Raw genomic sequence first — 18,440 nt, 5'->3', positions numbered from 1 at the left:
ATGAAACAATGTGGATTTTCCTTTACATAATTATAATCACTATAATTAGAATAGTGGATCATTATGCAATTAATATATCAATAGTCACCAAAAGGTTTTTGTGAAAGAAAGATAAAGGCTCACCTGTGAGTACAGCTGTGGTGGTAGCTGAGGTTGTGGCTGCTGTGGAAGCTGGTCTTGATAGCGCATGGGAAATGAAGTCTGCATTAAGGCCGTTCCAAAAGGGTTTACCCGTCTCAGCTGAGTAAACAGTGCAGTTTCTTTATTGAAAAGGTTATTGCTGATTTTTGATTCAATATAAATATCAAAAACAAAAAAAATACACATTTAAAGAACCTGAGTGCACAGTAATCTTGCTTATAAGTATACAGAATAAAGCAGAACAGAAACATTTTAAATGACTGTTAGCTCATATAATCATAGTTATCTACAGACGTGCTCAAATTTGTTAGTACCCTTAAAGCTCATTGAAATAATGCTTCATTCCTCCTGAAAAGTGATGAAATTAAAAGCTATTTTATCATGTATACTTGCATGCCTTTGGTATGTCATAGAATAAAGCAAAGAAGCTGTGAAAAGAGATGAATTATTGCTTATTCTACAAAGATATTCTAAAATGGCCTGGACACATTTGTTGGTACCCCTTAGAAAAGATAATAAATAATTGGATTATAGTGATATTTCAAACTAATTAGTTTCTTTAATTAGTATCACACATATCTCCAATCTTGTAATCAGTCATTCAGCCTATTTAAATGGAGAAAAGTAGTCACTGTGCTGTTTGGTATCATTGTGTGCACCACACTGAACATGGACCAGAGAAAGCAAAGGAGAGAGTTGTCTGAGGAGATCAGAAAGAAAATAATAGACAAGCATGGTAAAGGTAAAGGCTACAAGACCATCTCCAAGCAGCTTGATGTTCCTGTGACAACAGTTGCAAATATTATAAAGAAGTTTAAGGTCCATGGAACTGTAGCCAACCTCCCTGGGTGCGGCCGCAAGAGGAAAATCGACCCCAGATTGAACAGAAGGATAGTGCGAATGGTAGAAAAAGAACCAAGGATAACTGCCAAAGAGATACAAGCTGAACTCCAAGGTGAAGGTACGTCAGTTTCTGATCGCACCATACGTCGCTTTTTGAGCGAAAGTGGGCTCCATGGAAGAAGACCCAGAAGGACTCCACTTTTGAAAGAAAAACATAAAAAACCAGACTGGAATTTGCTAAAATGCATATTGACAAGCCACAATCCTTCTGGGAGAATGTCCTTTGGACAGATGAGTCAAAACTGGAGCTTTTTGGCAAGTCACATCAGCTCTACGTTCACAGATGAAAAAATGAAGCTTTCAAAGAAAAGGACACTATACCTACAGTGAAACATTGAGGAGGCTCGGTTATGTTTTGGGGCTGCTTTGCTGCGCCTGGCACAGGGTGCCTTGAATCTGTGCAAAGCACAATGAAATCTCAAGACTATCAAGGCGTTCTGGAGCGAAACATACTGCCCAGTGTCAGAAAGCTCTGTCTCAGTCGCAGATCATGGGTCCTCCAACAGGATAATGATTATATATATATATATATATATATATATATATATATATATATATATATATATATATATATATATAATTGCATGCCCCGGTAGCTACGATATGGAGTCTTTCCATCCACCTCTGGTTGCTTCAACCAGAGGTGCAAGCAATTTATATATATATATTTGCATGCCCCGGTAGCTAAATGCTTAGTTACGGCTCTGGGCAAAACCAAAGCCCATGGCCAGTATACAATATTTTTCTGTATGCATTCTTTTCTGTTGAGCACTACTGACACCGTTGAAACGGTGAGTCTTAGGTCGCCTGCGGATACATTAGTCCAATCAATGCGTCTGTACCTGGTGTGTAATATCAAGGTAACTGCTCACTGTTAACACGTTTGAAGACGTTAATTCACGTTTTAAGTAATACAGTGTCCCCTTCAGACATGTTAAAGGAGAGATTCGGGAATAACATTCAAAACTATGCGTGAGTAAATACCATCCTAACTCCTAACATCAAAAAAAAAAAAAAAAAAAAAAATTTGACAATAATAATAATAATTATTATATATATATATATATATATATATATAATTGCATGCTCCGGTAGCTGCGATATGGAGTCTTGCATGCTTGGTATCTACGATATGGAGACTTTCCATCCACCTCCGGTTGCTTCAACCGCAGGTGCATGCATTTATATATTTATATATATAGTGAACAATCTGTTCTGTATTTTTGTGTGGTAGCCAACTGGCAGCATGAGAGGTGACACCGAGGCACTTGGTAGGGTTGAAGAATAGGCATTTTTATTATTTTCTTAAACAAAAGTTCAAAGTCTCAACAGAACGTTCATGAAAATAAACAAAACAAAAAAAAGAAACCCTGCCCACTAATCTCACTTCTTCAACCCTCTCTACTGCTTGCACGAGCTGTCCTCGTTGCAAGGAAAAACATGTTGCTTTAGCATAGAGACCAGTCCAAGTTCCATCCCGACGCTGCTGGCAACAGTAAACCTGGTCTCGGAACAAAAGTCTTGCCAGGTAAGTGTCCATGGTTCACTTTCTTTATAATCCACAAGGGCTGTTGGGAAATGTAGTTTGTAATCCTTTTCCCAGGGGAACAGGTAAGTCTTCCAAGTAATCGAACCCTTGGTCGCCCTCTGCTGGTGAACACTGACATTGACAGCCTGCTGCTTGGCTGGATCCTGACGAACTAAAACAAACAAATAAAACACAACTACCACCGTCCGTGTGGTTTGTTTCCTTCCTGGGATTAAGCAACCAGCCTCACTCAAATAAAACACAGTCCATGAAAAGAATGTAGTTGCTTAAAAGAACACGTAAACTAACAGTCCACAAAGCACAGGCTTTTATTAATTCAGCGCGTGCACACTATAGCGCTGGTATAAAACTTTGCCTGTTTAAACTTATTCAGTTTGGCAACAATTAATACAGCTGTAGAAAACGGGTTGAACGCTGTATACAGCAGGCACGTAAGCAGGTGAGTAACAGTCCATTTCATACGGTGACTTTCTTTTAAAACAGGTACACACAGAACGCTGTCTTTCTTTTCAAAGAAACCAGCAAGCACAAATGGATCCCGCAAGTCTGCGGTCTCGGTTACTCACTGGAGAGATCTGTTTGGCGAGTGCACCAGCTCCACTTCATTCCAGGCTGCAGACGCGTTGCAGCTTCCTCCGGCCAGACCACAATATAAGCCCTACTCGCTTTTTATTTTGCAGTCACTCCACACAGGTACCTTCGGTTCTGGAATAAAGTAATCCTTTCTGGTCACCAACACGGTCGCCCTTTTTAATCTCTGTTCCCCTACTTCTGCACAACGAAGCACTCTGCTCTTGTCTCTGTTCCACACCACTTAACAGTTGCTGTACAATCTGTACCCACCTAATGAAACGGACCGACAACACCACTAGGTCTTTCAAAGTTGCTGCTATACAAAAAATACCTTTCACAATTACCTCCCCCCTTTCTAATTGCTGACCTGCCTTTTAAACCCCCTGGATAACCGCGGACATGTCACCTGACTACTGATCTTCGGAATCATGGGAGTTGAAGTTTCTTTATTTATTATTCCGTTCTGCCAACGTAACGCCCGTCTTTCTAGTTTTGAGATTTGGGGGAAGATATCAGTATCCCCACGTTCCTGATACCTTCCCCGTGCGCTCAACACCGATGGTCTGTTACAATATATATATATTTGCATGCCCCGGTAGCTAAATGCTTAGTTACGGCTCTGGGCAAAACCAAAGCCCATGGCCAGTATACAATATTTTTCTGTATTTATTCTTTTCTGTTCAGCACTACTGACACCGTTGAAACGGTGAGTCTTAGGTCGCCTGCAGATACATTAGTCCAATCAATGCGTCTGAACCTGGTGTGTAATCCCAAAGTAACTGCTCACTGTTAACACGTTTGAAGACGTTAATTCACGTTTTAAGTAATACAGTGTCCCCTTCAGAAATGTTAAAGGAGAGATTCGGAAATAACATTCAAAACTATGCGCGAGTAAATACCAACCTAACTCCTAACATCAAAAAAAAAAAAAAAAAAAAAAAAAAAAGACAATAATAATAATTATTATATATATATATATATATATATATATATATATATATATATATATATATATATATATATATATATATATATATATATTTCTGTATGCAATCTTTTCTGTTGAGCACTTCTGACACCGTTGAAACGGTGAGTCTTAGGTCGCCTGCGGATACATTAGTGCAATCAATATATATATATATATATATATATATATATATATATATATATATATATATATAATTGCATGCTCCGGTAGCTGCGATATGGAGTCTTGCATGTCCCAGTATCTACGATATGGAGTTTTTCCATCCACCTCCGGTTGCTTCAACCGCAGGTGCATGCAATTTATATATATATATATATATATATATATATATATATATATATATATATATATATATATATATATATATATATATATCTTTGCATGCCCCGGTAGCTAAATGCTTAGTTACGGTACGGCTCTGGGCAAAACCAAAGCCCATGGCCAGTATACAATATTTTTCTGTATTTATTCTTTTCTTTTCAGCACTACTGACACCGTTGAAACGGTGAGTCTTAGGTCGCCTGCGGATACATTAGTCCAATCAGTGCGTCTGAACCTTTTAGTGACATTTAGTGCCAGTAAACCTCCGCAGAAAGAAGGTTACAGGCACTGGAGCACAATCCGAGATTCATACCCTTTTCTATGAGTGGGACGCATTCTTGATTTCCTATTTCATTTGTTTGGACTACATACAGATATGTAATCCATACATTTTATCATAAGGCATAATAGATTTATTTTGTGTTTTTATTTTAAGCAAGAGAACTAAATATACTCCCTGTATTATACCATGTTGTTGATTTTTCATATGGATGATATATCCTCCTACAGTATTTCATCTCCATACCAACTCGGTGGTTGTGGTGGTGGTTTTGTATGGTGGATTTTAGTAAATTCAATGGCTGAATGTTTCTCATGGTTTTGATATTGTTACTTTATAAAATAATGATCATTTCTTCTTATTCTCTACACAAATTCTCAAAGGGTGCAGCTGAATTATATTTGTTGTTAAAGTAAACATGATTATGGAACACTGCAGTTTTAAAATGACTTGGGTAAATAGTTATCCTGTATCATATGTAATGCTGCCTAAAACTAGTGTTTTCTGTGAAAAACCTGTTACACTAGATTACATTGTAAGTGGCCTTTCCAATGCTATTACCCTCATTCATCATTTTCTTTGAAAAACAAAACTTTAAAACCTACAAAAAAAATATAGCAATTGTTTTTTTCATAAAGGAAATGTAACACAGAATGACTTAACACAAGGATTTTGCTGTTGAAAAATGTATTTATTTTAATAAATTCACAGTCTGAACAGAGTCTGTCTTGACAAAACATAATTTAAGATAATTCAGACTGTTTCGATCGCGTTAACCTCCTCCTGGAGCTGGAGCTGGAGCAGGGGCGGGGGCGGGGGCGGGGGCGGGTGCTGGAGCTGGAGCTGGAGCAGGGGCTGGAGCTGGAACAGGAGTCAGAAAAGGAAGCATTCGAAGGAGAGTAAGTAAGGAAATCAGATCATTTCCTTGTGATGGATTGGATGGATTGAATGGAATGGATGGGTAGGATGGAATGGATGGATAGAAAGGAGGTGGATATGGTCTGAATCTGAAGCCCTGTGGAAGAAAAATAAAAAATAACTAGCATACAAGCATACAATATGAGTTCATATATTATTATTATTATTATTATTATTATTATTATTATTATTATTATTATTATTATCCAGAAGATGGTTTGGAGAATAGCTTCTGAATGTCATCTACTTTGTAGCAGAAGAAAGAGGCAAAGTCATCAGGTGTAAAGGATGAGAATTGGGGAGGGTGGGGGGGTGAGGAGAGAGCAAAAAGGTGGAAAAAGTCAGTGGGGGTTGTTAGAGGAGGACAGGAAGATAGATTGATTGTAAGAGTGTTTGGCAGCAGTGAGGGCTGTTGAGAAGGAAGAGAGGAAGGAGCACTAGTGGACTAAATCAGAGGGTAGCTTGGATATACTGTTATATTGTTAATACTCGAGTTTCAAAATCCAACTACAAGTGTTTATTTGATATAGTCCATCTGCACTTTCATTCAAAAGAGGGAAAAGGCTGGAATTCTGATAAGTTGCTATGTAACTGACTGATATAGTACATAACATGATACATGAATTACTTTATTTTAATCATATTCAGTCAAACCCTTTAAGACGGTTACACTAACCTGGCAAAATAAGCATTCAAACGCACTATCATTATTGATAATTCTGTTCTGATCTGTGGACCTGAAATACAGTACTAAGCATAGCTTTAATTACAACTGCGTCTAATAATAATAATAACCGTATACCAGAAAACCTACTAGAGTACAACTCATTATAAAAATTAAAAACCATAACTATGCCCATTGCAGTGTTCTGTATACTGTACTGTGTTTTGTGTCTAAACATGTCAAAACACCAACCTACAGTTCTTACATCTATGTCTGAAAAGTGTGATTGAGATTAACCAGAGTGTGAGAAGAACGCAATAACACGCGATATAGTCAATTATTATAGTCCTGCGTATTTTTCACCATCTTTGAACACCCTGAATTGTGTTATTGCACTTATAAAATGGAGCCCCCACCCCTCCCAAAGTTGTCACGACAATCAGGTGGAATGGTTCTGACCTGTGCTGGTATGGTGACGCATCTGCACAGGTTGGAGCACATGTTAGCCAATGTGATTGCTCCATCGATTATTGCTATTTTATAATAACCAAAGTGATTATCATGAATTTGCCATATTGAATCTTATTATATTCTGTCTGTGACAGAGAGTATTATTAAACAGGATTTACTGTAAAAGCCTCTGGTGTGTTGAGTGTAAAACATTGGCAAGAAGTAATACTGTATTGCACTCACCTCATCACTTGCTGACCGCTCTTCGATGTGGTGGTCCTCAGAAACCTTTTAAACAGAAAAAGATCTTCATGAACAGCAATTCACAAGTCACTTCACCATGTCATTGCAATTTGCTGTGGCTGGACTAATCTAGATAACAAATGTATTTTTATTTTATGAATTAGTAACTCAGATGAAGATATTTAATTGTTTAGAATTCACATCCTAGCCCTGTATTTAATGTAATATGCCTGTAGTTAATGTATTTGCATTTTTTTTTACTGTTTGTATTTAATGTACTATGCCCTGTATTTCACTGTATTTAATGTACTATGCCCTGTATTTCACTGTATTTAATGTACTATGCCCTGTATTTCACTGTATTTAATGTATTATGCATTGTTCCTCACTATCTTGTAAAGTGCTTTGTGATGGAGGTCTACTATGACAGGCGCTATATAAAATAAAGATTGATTGATTGATTGATTATTTCTCAATTGTCAGTATCTTGATAGTTGCAGGAGATGTAATTGAGTAAAAAAGGCTTATTAGAAATTGGGGGATTTGTAAAAAAAAATACAATCAACGCAGATGAAAACCATGTGAATGCCATTCACTTCATTCACAATTGAGGCATTTGCAGTACTGTATATATCTGTTTTGAATGTTTTTGAAATTGATAGAACCTACCGGAAAACAGGAACAAAGACCCACCAGGCCGATCACCAGAATTAGAGTCCTCATTGTGCAAAACGATTCTGTAGGATTAAACAAAATTAATTAAAAAAAAGTTTTTGCATGTGTGTATTGCCTAGCATGGTTTGATCATTCAGACCTGTAAGCCTCATTGTTATGGTATATTGTTTTGTAATATATATTTTCTCCATGTTTTTTTAATAGTATTTAGTTGCCATTATAAACTTTAAATAACTTTAAGCAACAACTGACAACTGAAACTTAGAAATCTAAATACAAGATTCAAAATTAATACAAAAATGATTTACCTTTTTTTCCTGAACAACGTAGAATGTAATAAAATATTCTCTTATTACTTGTGATCTGTGACTGCTTCAATTTTTTTACAATTTATAGTTAACTTAGAAAAATCAAAAACCAATCAGATCACAGTTATGGTATAGTCTTATGATTCACATATTGTGAATGATAATTATTCAGTGGGATGCAACAGATTCATTACAATTATAATACACATTATGAAATCTGAAAATGTGTTGCTTAAACATTAAATAGCAATTAGTTTAAATCCGCTGATCTATGATATTAGTCAATAGCATCTATATATTTCTCAATTACCTACAGGTACATTCATTGTAATTATCTATTACAAAACATGAAACTTCCCATCTGCACTTCTAAAACAACTAATGGCAAACTTAGCTAAGTCTAATGTTCTCTTCAACCCTCCACATACTGTACTGTATGTTGTTAAAAGTGAACCATGTTCAACACCATTTATTTGGCACAAATTAAGTCTCGCAAAATCAGATTTGCTTGAGAGGTATGAGAGGCCAGTGTTGTCTATGCCATCTTTTAAATCTCTAAAAAGGACCTTCCCAGTTATTTATCATATCTTTACTGGTCGATCAGGGGTACATGGTTAATGGTGATCCTGGTGGACCAATTCATTCTAGGATTAATATTAAAAAAAAAGCTATTTTAGAACCTGGATGGAGATATAATTGTTTAAAAAATGGGTTTGATTGAATAGAACTGATTGTACAAAGTGTTGGATGTGAGGCAGAGAGATCAACAGTGGGTGAGTTCAAAAGTCAACAGCTGGTACACCAGGGTGTAACCATTAAACTGTCCCTCTGCAACACTCTGCCCTTTGGGAATGTAACAAATACATCAGTAAGAAACATCACATAGAACTTAATATAGTATTTCTTACATCTATTAGGGTAAGACTGTTGCTGGTGACTTTGAGACCTGTATTGAAGCCATATTTATATTTTAATCTTCTGAGGTTTAAAAAGTCACTGGCATATGGTGACTGAAACAGAAAATGATATACAAAGTGAATATACATAACAAGCAGGATAGCTTAGCTGTGATACTTTATACTCTTTCCCAATTGCTGTTTAAAATCTCTATCATATTGCAAAATGAAGTCCTCATATTTTGTATAGGACTTAACATGATTGTGGGATACTGCAGCTTTAAGATGGTAATTAGTTAATATCTACTGCTAATCTGCCTTTTGTACACTCACTGTAAAAATCTTACGAAATTATCGCCACTGTGCCCTGAGAGAATCATAATGGATAAGACTTTGTTTAGCAAAAATGGTCTAGCCTCATTTTTTCACATCTTGCAAGTTGCACAAGATTGCACCATGACAACCCTGCCCTGTAATTAGAAATAGAAAAAACAGTTTGTTACCTAAACAAATGCTCACAAATGGTCTAATATCGAACCATTTATGTTCTGGCCAAAGATTTCCCATTAACTTGTTAAAACCATGTAAACTTTCAGATTGAACATAGACTTCTAAAGTTTAACACCCAAAATATAATGTACATTTTAAAGTTAAACTAAACTTTGAGTGGATAAAATCCTTTTTTTTTTTTTTTTTTTATAACAGCTTTTCTGGTTGAGACTTTAAACTAAAATTCCCCTTTAAAGCCTATGCAGCACATTGTAATGGACGAAGAGAAATACGCCGCCCCCTTCACTACCCCTCACGCTTAACTTAAGTGCATACTGATTACAAACTAACTACTAACTCAACTGCTAAGGCAGCAGGCTTCCGATGCACGTAACATAGATATATAACAACTAGCACCCAAACCCTCCCAATGATGTTTTCCCCCAAAGTCCAGTGCTGAGTAGTCTGTTGCAGCAGCTCCAGTCGCAGTTCCGTGCTTCTTCTTTAAATCAGTAGCGGTCTGCTGCAGTCAGCTGGACAAGGGGCTCTCAGGCTCATTAAGATTATGGTGCTGATAAAATAAAGACAAACAAAAGAGAAACGTAACTACCCAGACACAGCTTGTTTTTTACAGAAATCACTAAGCAGCAGACAAGCAAGTTAGATTGCTAATAATAATATTGTAACAGATTCCAGCGGTGGAGAAAAGATTGAGGAGTCCGTGTATAAAAATGAACGGGTGCTTTTATTCAGAATGCACACAGGTCAGGAACTGACAACACACTACAACCTCAACCAGGCCATGCTCTCTTATATACAGCTCAACCGGACCTGGCTGGGGACAACCAGATATAAAATATTAAACAAAGTCCTGCCGCCACTCTGTTACAATATTCACATGCATGCACAGTCAGTAACACTGTTAACACAACACCCAGCTTCTATGAAGCAGCCCAGCTCTCAGTTGTACACCATCTCTGAGCCCTCTCCTTGCCAAGGCAACCCTGTGCCGATCACCACAGGTCTCTGGTCAGTATCTCTCTCGTGGGTTGCTTCTGTAATTAGTCAGGTCACCATATCGTCTCCCTGGGGCTGAAACCTTTTTTTACCAATCTTGCTTGCCCCACTCCCATTTTGTCTGGGACCGTGTGTCTTACTCCATTGTAGTCTGCCTTGGAGCTGTGTGCGTCGCTCCTGTTGTTGTCTGTCTGGTTCTGTGTGTGCCTCGCTCCGTTTCCTCTGGCTAGCTAGATAACACCTTATGACAGGGCAGAGGCCCAGCACAGTTAAATATGTGTTTTTGTGGCTGGCAGCCATATTGGCTCAGTAGAGGAACAGCCTGGAGCCAAGATGACCACCCTTTTCACAGCCACACGTTAATTAAGTTAAATTGGTTTGGTGTGGCGTCTTTCTGGGGAGGTTAATTCACTGATTGATCAATTAGCCTCCTGGAGAAGACACCACAGTATTTAAGAACAAAGGGATGTGTGTTTGGGGGCTGAGATGGTTCAATGAAGGTGTTGTCAACCCTAAACAGTAAGAGAGGTTAGTTCAGGTGCCGAGATAGCCGTGCTTGGGTGCTGTTTTTTCTTAAATTATTTGTTTGTTTAAACTTTTTGTTTTGTTTGTGAAAGAATAAAAGTGCACAAAGCCTAAACTGCAGCTTTCCGGGTCTGTGTTTTGCTATTGCTGCCCTTGAGCAGCCTTGACCAGTCTTGCCTGCACGCCACTATGCCACACACCAGTTTTATATGCTTAGGCTAAATGATTCCACGTGCAAATGTAGTTTAATTAATTGTCAATCTGATAATTGCAAGTGATATACACAGCGACGAAAGGGGAATGCAACAGAAAAACAAATCTTAGGGGGTCTATTCTCAAAAAAGAGCGTAAACCCTGCGTAGCCTGGATCTACGTGCTTGTTGCTAAGTGCGAGATACCCACCCCCACAATACATGTATTCTCATACAGAAATCTCTGCCACGTAGCTGTCTGTGGGTGGGGATTGTCGTTCCACGGACTCTGTAATGCAAATATGGCTTGAACAAAGACACACCTCTGATTTGTCAAGTAAAAGTTTGTGTTTGACTAGCATTTCTCACACAGCTAACAGTATTTAACATGTCAACTACAGTTTGAGCTATAACATTTGTTTTAAAGGTCGAAAGAAAATTTCCTTTCAACAACAAACATAAGTCTGGCCAAAAAAATAATACTTTGCTGTAAGTATGCTGAATAAGTGAAAGTAGGTTTTGGGGGATTGTACAGTATTGTATCAGCAATGCTAGAAACCCCCTCAAAAAACAAAGCCAGCACTATTTGGTAACATCTTAAATAAAATGTGATATATTTAATTCTATAGTTACACTGATGAGCACACCAACAATAGTAATTGCAGGTACGCAAAGCGAACACCATCACTCAAAGAAGGGTTAATATAACACCCCTAAAATATTCTGTTGATTTCACACAATGGCGACATTTGAATACAGAACAAATGGCTTCTTCTGGCTAAGAAATCTTGTAGTTTTGTATCATAGCAGTTTTGCACAATCATGTGAAGATAAATCCCTCCAGTGAAAAAAAACACATGTTTCACAGTTAAGCAGGCATATTAGTGCTTGTAGAAAAATGGATAAACTTGAGACACCACACACTTATCAGCTTTAGTTTCACGATCATAATAATAACGCACCTACCTTAGTTTTGTAATTAGCCCTTGGCTTAGTGACAAACATAGCATGTTGGATTGTAATATGATGATGGCTGACTTTACCTGGAGAAAAACACAAGGATCCCTGTGAAGTATAGGGCTTGATCACATTCAGTAGGTGACTGCAGCAGCTTCACTGGAGGAATGAATTAACGTGATATTTTTTTTTTTTTTTTGCTAGTTCCGAAAAACAAATGCCAAAGTCAATAGAGTTTGAAACATTTAAAACAGAAGTAAACATGTACATTGCTATAAAATAAATCAACAGCCAACACAGAAGTTAATAATTTTTTATTATTATTATTATTATTATTATTATTATTATTATTATTATTATTATTACTAACAACTGTCTCACACAGCGTTTGCGTTTTAATCATAATTGTGGATGTCTTCTTCTGTGTTTACTACTCATGGCTGCTAGGCTGAAGCTCCAATGTGCCCCTTACTGCTGCTCTCAGGCTGAGCAGTTTACGAGTCTCAGAATGCGAGTATCTTCCAAGTATCTGTGGGAGCGCCTATTTTTAGCTAAACCACGCCTACTTTTAATCCTGCCTGCCCTGAAGCGCATAGCTGTGCTCCAGATGTGTGCGCACTTTTCTCTCTCTTAAGCATTTAGTGCCAGTAAACCTCCGCAGGAAGAAGGTTACAGGCACTGGAGATTCATACACTTTTCTATGAGTGGGACGCATTCTTGATTTCCTATTTCATTTGTTTGGACTACATACAGATATGTAATCCTTACATTTTATCTTAAGGCATAATAGATTTATTTTGTGTTTTTATTTTAAGCAAGAGAACTAAATATACTCCCTGTATTATACCATGTTGTTGACTTTTCATATGGATGATATATCCTCCTACAGTATTTCATCTCCATACCAACTCGGCGGTTGTGGTGGTGGTTTTGTATGGTGGATTTTAGTAAATTCAATGGCTGAATGTTTCTCATGGTTTTGATATTGTTACTTTATAAAATAATGATCATTTCTTCTTATTCTCTACACAAATTCTCAAAGGGTGCAGCTGAATTATATTTGTTGTTAAAGTAAACATGATTATGGAACACTGCAGTTTTAAAATGACTTGGGTAAATAGTTATCCTGTATCATATGTAATGCTGCCTAAAACTAGTGTTTTCTGTGAAAAACCTGTTACACTAGATTACATTGTAAGTGGCCTTTCCAATGTGATTACCCTCATTCATCATTTTCATTGAAAAACAAAACTTTAAAACCTACAAAAAAAATATAGCAATTCTTTTTTTCATAAAGGAAATGTAACACAGAATGACTTAACACAAGGATTTTGCTGTTGATAAATGTATTTATTTTAATAAATTCACAGTCTGAACAGAGTCTGTCTTGACAAAACATTATTTAAGATAATTCAGACTGTTTCGATCGCGTTAACCTCCTCCTGGAGCTGGAGCTGGAGCTGGAGCGGGGGCGGGGGCGGGAGCTGGTGCTGGAGCTGGAGCTGGAGCAGGGGCTGGAGCGGGAACAGGAGTCAGAAAAGAAAGCATTCGAAGGAGAGTAAGTAAGGAAGTCAGATCATTCCCTTGTGATGGATTGGATGGATTGAATGGAATGGATGGGTAGGATGGAATGGATGGATAGAAAGGAGGTGGATATGGTCTGGATCTGAAGCCCTGTGGAAGAAAAATAAGAAATAACTAGCATACAAGCATACAATATGAGTTCATATATTATTATTATTATTATTATTATTATTATTATTATTATTATCATCCAGAAGATGGTTTGGAGAATAGCTTCTGAATGTCATCTACTTTGTAGCAGAAGAAGGAGGCAAAGTCATCAGGTGTAAAGGATGAGAATTGGGGAGGGTGGGGGGGTGAGGAGAGAGGAAAAGGTGGAAAAAGTCAGTGGGGGTTGTTAGAGGAGGACAGGAAGATAGATTGATTGAAAGAGTGTTTGGCAGCAGTGAGGGCTGTTGAGAAGGAAGAGAGGAGGGAGCACTAGTGGACTAAATCAGAGGGTAGCTTGGATATACTGTTATATTGTTCATACTCGAGTTTCAAAATCCAACTACAAGTGTTTATTTTATATAGTCCATCTGCACTTTCATTCAAAAGAGGGAAAAGGCTGGAATTCTGATAAGTTGCTATGTAACTGACTGATATAGTACATAACATGATACATGAATTACTTTATTGTAATCATATTCAGTCAAACCCTTTAAGACGGTTACACTAACCTGGCAAAATAAGCATATCATTATTGATAATTCTGTTCTGACCTGTGGACCTGAAATACAGTACTAAGCATAGCTTTAATTACAACTGTGTCTAATAATAATAATAACCGTATACCAGAAAATCTACTAGAGTACAACTCATTATAAAAATTAAAAACCATAACTATGCTCATTGCAGTGTTCTGTATACTGTATTGTGTTTGTGTCTAAACATGTCAACACTGTACACCAACCTACAGTTCTTACCTCTATGACTGAAAAATGTGATTGAGATTAATCAGAGTGTGAGAAGAACGAAATAACACGTGATATAGTCAATTATTATAGTCCTGCAAATTTTTAACCATCTTTGAACACCCTGAATTGTGTTATTGCACTTGAAATGTATTTGCTTACGATTGTAAGTCACCCTGGATAAGGGTGTCTGCTAAGAAATAAATAATAATAATAATTTTATATTAACCAAAGTGGTTATCATGAATTTGCCATGTTGAATCCTATTATATTCTGTCTCTGACAGAGTATTATTAAACAGGTTTTACTGTAAAAGCCTCTGGTGTGTTGAGTGTAAAACATTGGCAAGAAGTAATACTGTATTGCACTCACTTCATGACTTGCTGACCGCTCTTCGATGTGGTGGTCCTCAGAAACCTTTTAAACAGAAAAAGATCTTCATGAACAGCAATTCACAAGTCACTTCACCATGTCATTGCAATTTGCTGTGGCTGGACTAATCTAGATAACAAATGTATTTTAATTTTATGAATTAGTAACTCAGCTGAAGATATTTAAGTGTCTTATTTCGTAATTGTCGGTATCTTGATAGTTGCAGGAGATGTAATTGAATAAAGAAGGCTTATTAGAAATTGGGGGATTTGTAAAAAAAATTACAATCAACGCAGATGAAAACCATGTGAATGCCATTCACTTCATTCACAATTGAGGCATTTGCAGTACTGTATATATCTGTTTTGAATGTTTTTGAAATTGATAGAACCTACCGGAAAACAGGAACAAAGACCCACCAGGCCGATCACCAGAATTAGAGTCCTCATTGTGCAAAACAATTCTGTAGGATTAAACAAAATTAATAAAAAAAAAGTTTTTGCATGTGTGTATTGCCTAGCATGGTTTGATCATTCAGACCTGTAAGCCTCATTGTTATGGTATATTGTTTTGTAATATATATTTTCTCCATGTTTTTTTAATAGTATTTAGTTGCCATTATAAACTTTAAATAACTTTAAGCAACAACTGACAACTGAAACTTAGAAATCTAAATACAAGATTCAAAATTAATACAAAAATGATTTACCTTTTTTTCCTGAACAACGTAGAATGTAATAAAATATTCTCTTATTACTTGTGATCTGTGACTGCTTCAATTTTTTTACAATTTATAGTTAACTTAGAAAAATCAAAAACCAATCAGATCACAGTTATTGTATAGTCTTATGATTCACATATTGTGAATGATAATTATTCAGTGGGATGCAACAGATTCATTACAATTATAATACACATTATGAAATCTGAAAATGTGTTGCTTAAACATTAAACAGCAATTAGTTTAAATCCGCTGATCTATGATATTAGTCGGTAGCATCTATATATTTCTCAATTACCTACAGGTACATTCATTGTAATTATCTATTACAAAACATGAAACTTCCCATCTGCACTTCTAAAACAACTAATGGCAAACTTAGCTAAGTCAAATGTTCTCTTCAACTCTCCACATACTGTACTGTATGTTGTTAAAAGTGAACCATGTTCAACACCATTTATTTGGCACAAATTAAGTCTTTCGCAAAATCAGATTTGCTTGAGAGGTATGAGAGGCCAGTGTTGTCTATGCCATCTTTTAAATCTCTAAAAAGGACCTTCCCAGTTATTTATCATATCTTTACTGGTCGATCAGGGGTACATGGTTAATGGTGATCCTGGTGGACCAATTCATTCTAGGATTAATATTAAAAAAAAAGCTATTTTAGAACCTGGATGGAGATATAATTGTTTAAAAAATGGGTTTGATTGAATAGAACTGATTGTACAAAGTGTTGGATGTGAGGCAGAGAGATCAACAGAGGGTGAGTTCAAAAGTCAACAGCTGGTACACCAGGGTGTAACCATTAAACTGTCCCTCTGCAACACTCTGCCCTTTGGGAATGTAGCAAATACATCAGTAAGAAACATCACATAGAACTTAATATAGTATTTCTTACATCTATTAGGGTAAGACTGTTGCTGGTGACTTTGAGACCTGTATTGAAGCCATATTTATATTTTAATCTTCTGAGGTTTAAAAAGTCACTGGCATATGGTGACTGAAACAGAAAATGATATACAAAGTGAATATACATAACAAGCAGGATAGCTTAGCTGTGATACTTTATACTCTTTCCCAATTGCTGTTTAAAATCTCTATCATATTGCAAAATGAAGTCCTCATATTTTGTATAGGACTTAACATGATTGTGGGATACTGCAGCTTTAAGATGGTAATTAGTTAATATCTACTGCTAATCTGCCTTTTGTACATTCACTGTAAAAATCTTACGAAATTATCGCCACTGTGCCCCGAGGGAATCATAATGGATAAGACTTTGTTTAGCAAAAATGGTCTAGCCTCATTTTTTCACATCTTGCAAGTTGCACAAGATTGCACCATGACAACCCTGCCCTGTAATTAGAAATAGAAAAAACAGTTTGTTACCTAAACAAATGCTCACAAATGGTCTAATATCGAACCATTTATGTTCTGGCCAAAGATTTCCCATTAACTTGTTAAAACCATGTAAACTTTCAGATTGAACATAGACTTCTAAAGTTTAACACCCAAAATATAATGCACATTTTAAAGTTAAACTAAACTTTGAGTGGATAAAATCCATTTTTTTTTTTTTTTTTATATAACAGCTTTTCTGGTTGAGACTTTAAACTAAAATTCCCCTTTAAAGCCTATGCAGCACATTGTAATGGACGAAGAGAAATACGCCGCCTCCTTCACTACCCCTCACGCTTAACTTAAGTGCATACTGATTACAAACTAACTACTAACTCAACTGCTAAGGCAGCAGGCTTCCGATGCACGTAACATAGATATATAACAACTAGCACCCAAACCCTCCCAATGATGTTTTCCCCCAAAGTCCAGTGCTGAGTAGTCTGTTGCAGCAGCTCCAGTCGCAGTTCCGTGCTTCTTCTTTAAATCAGTAGCGGTCTGCTGCAGTCAGCTGGACGAGGGGCTCTCAGGCTCATTAAGATTATGGTGCTGATAAAATAAAGACAAACAAAAGAGAAACGTAACTACCCAGACACAGCTTGTTTTTTTACAGAAATCACTAAGCAGCAGACAAGCAAGTTAGATTGCTAATAATAATATTGTAACAGATTCCAGCGGTGGAGAAAAGATTGAGGAGTCCGTGTATAAAAATGAACGGGTGCTTTTATTCAGAATGCACACAGGTCAGGAACTGACAACACACTACAACCTCAACCAGGCCATGCTCGCTTATATACAGCTCAACCGGACCTGGCTGGGGACAACCAGATATAAAATATTAAACAAAGTCCTGCCGCCACTCTGTTACAATATTAACATGCATGCACAGTCAGTAACACTCTTAACACAAAACCCAGCTTCTATGAAGCAGCCCAGCTCTCAGTTGTACACCATCTCTGAGCCCTCTCCTTGCCAAGGCAACCCTGTGCCGATCACCACAGGTCTCTGGTCAGTATCTCTCTCGTGGGTTGCTTCTGTAATTAGTCAGGTCACCATATCGTCTCCCTGGGGCTGAAACCTTTTTTTACCAATCTTGCTTGCCCCACTCCCATTTTGTCTGGGACCGTGTGTCTTACTCCATTGTAGTCTGCCTTGGAGCTGTGTGCGTCGCTCCTGTTGTTGTCTGTCTGGTTCTGTGTGTGCCTCGCTCCGTTTCCTCTGGCTAGCTAGATAACACCTTATGACAGGGCAGAGGCCCAGCACAGTTAAATATGTGTTTTTGTGGCTGGCAGCCATATTGGCTCAGTAGAGGAACAGCCTGGAGCCAAGATGACCACCCTTTTCACAGCCACACGTTAATTAAGTTAAATTGGTTTGGTGTGGC

General features: G+C 37.2%; 2 protein-coding genes across 2 annotated transcripts; both read right to left on the bottom strand.

Annotated features, from left to right (window-relative positions):
• Nucleotides 1-5,442: 5,442 nt before the first annotated feature.
• LOC117408647 (cyclin-dependent kinase inhibitor 1C-like) lies at nucleotides 5,443-8,085 on the bottom strand. Its single transcript, XM_058999214.1, has 4 exons — nucleotides 8,014-8,085; nucleotides 7,700-7,767; nucleotides 7,031-7,075; nucleotides 5,443-5,770 (listed from the first exon to the last, which is right to left on the bottom strand). The coding sequence occupies exons 2-4, from the start codon at nucleotides 7,751-7,753 to the stop codon at nucleotides 5,528-5,530; spliced, it is 342 nt and encodes a 113-aa protein (XP_058855197.1). The 5' UTR covers nucleotides 7,754-7,767; nucleotides 8,014-8,085; the 3' UTR covers nucleotides 5,443-5,527.
• A 5,341-nt stretch (nucleotides 8,086-13,426) lies between these two features.
• On the bottom strand, nucleotides 13,427-15,697 carry LOC131700644 (cyclin-dependent kinase inhibitor 1C-like). Its single transcript, XM_058999200.1, has 4 exons — nucleotides 15,647-15,697; nucleotides 15,333-15,400; nucleotides 14,938-14,982; nucleotides 13,427-13,762 (listed from the first exon to the last, which is right to left on the bottom strand). The coding sequence occupies exons 2-4, from the start codon at nucleotides 15,384-15,386 to the stop codon at nucleotides 13,520-13,522; spliced, it is 342 nt and encodes a 113-aa protein (XP_058855183.1). The 5' UTR covers nucleotides 15,387-15,400; nucleotides 15,647-15,697; the 3' UTR covers nucleotides 13,427-13,519.
• Nucleotides 15,698-18,440: the final 2,743 nt, after the last annotated feature.

Source organism: Acipenser ruthenus, chromosome 2, assembly GCF_902713425.1.
Source record: "Acipenser ruthenus chromosome 2, fAciRut3.2 maternal haplotype, whole genome shotgun sequence".
Taxonomy (NCBI): Eukaryota; Metazoa; Chordata; class Actinopteri; order Acipenseriformes; family Acipenseridae; genus Acipenser; species Acipenser ruthenus.
This window is presented reverse-complemented; position numbering and strand designations above follow the sequence as displayed.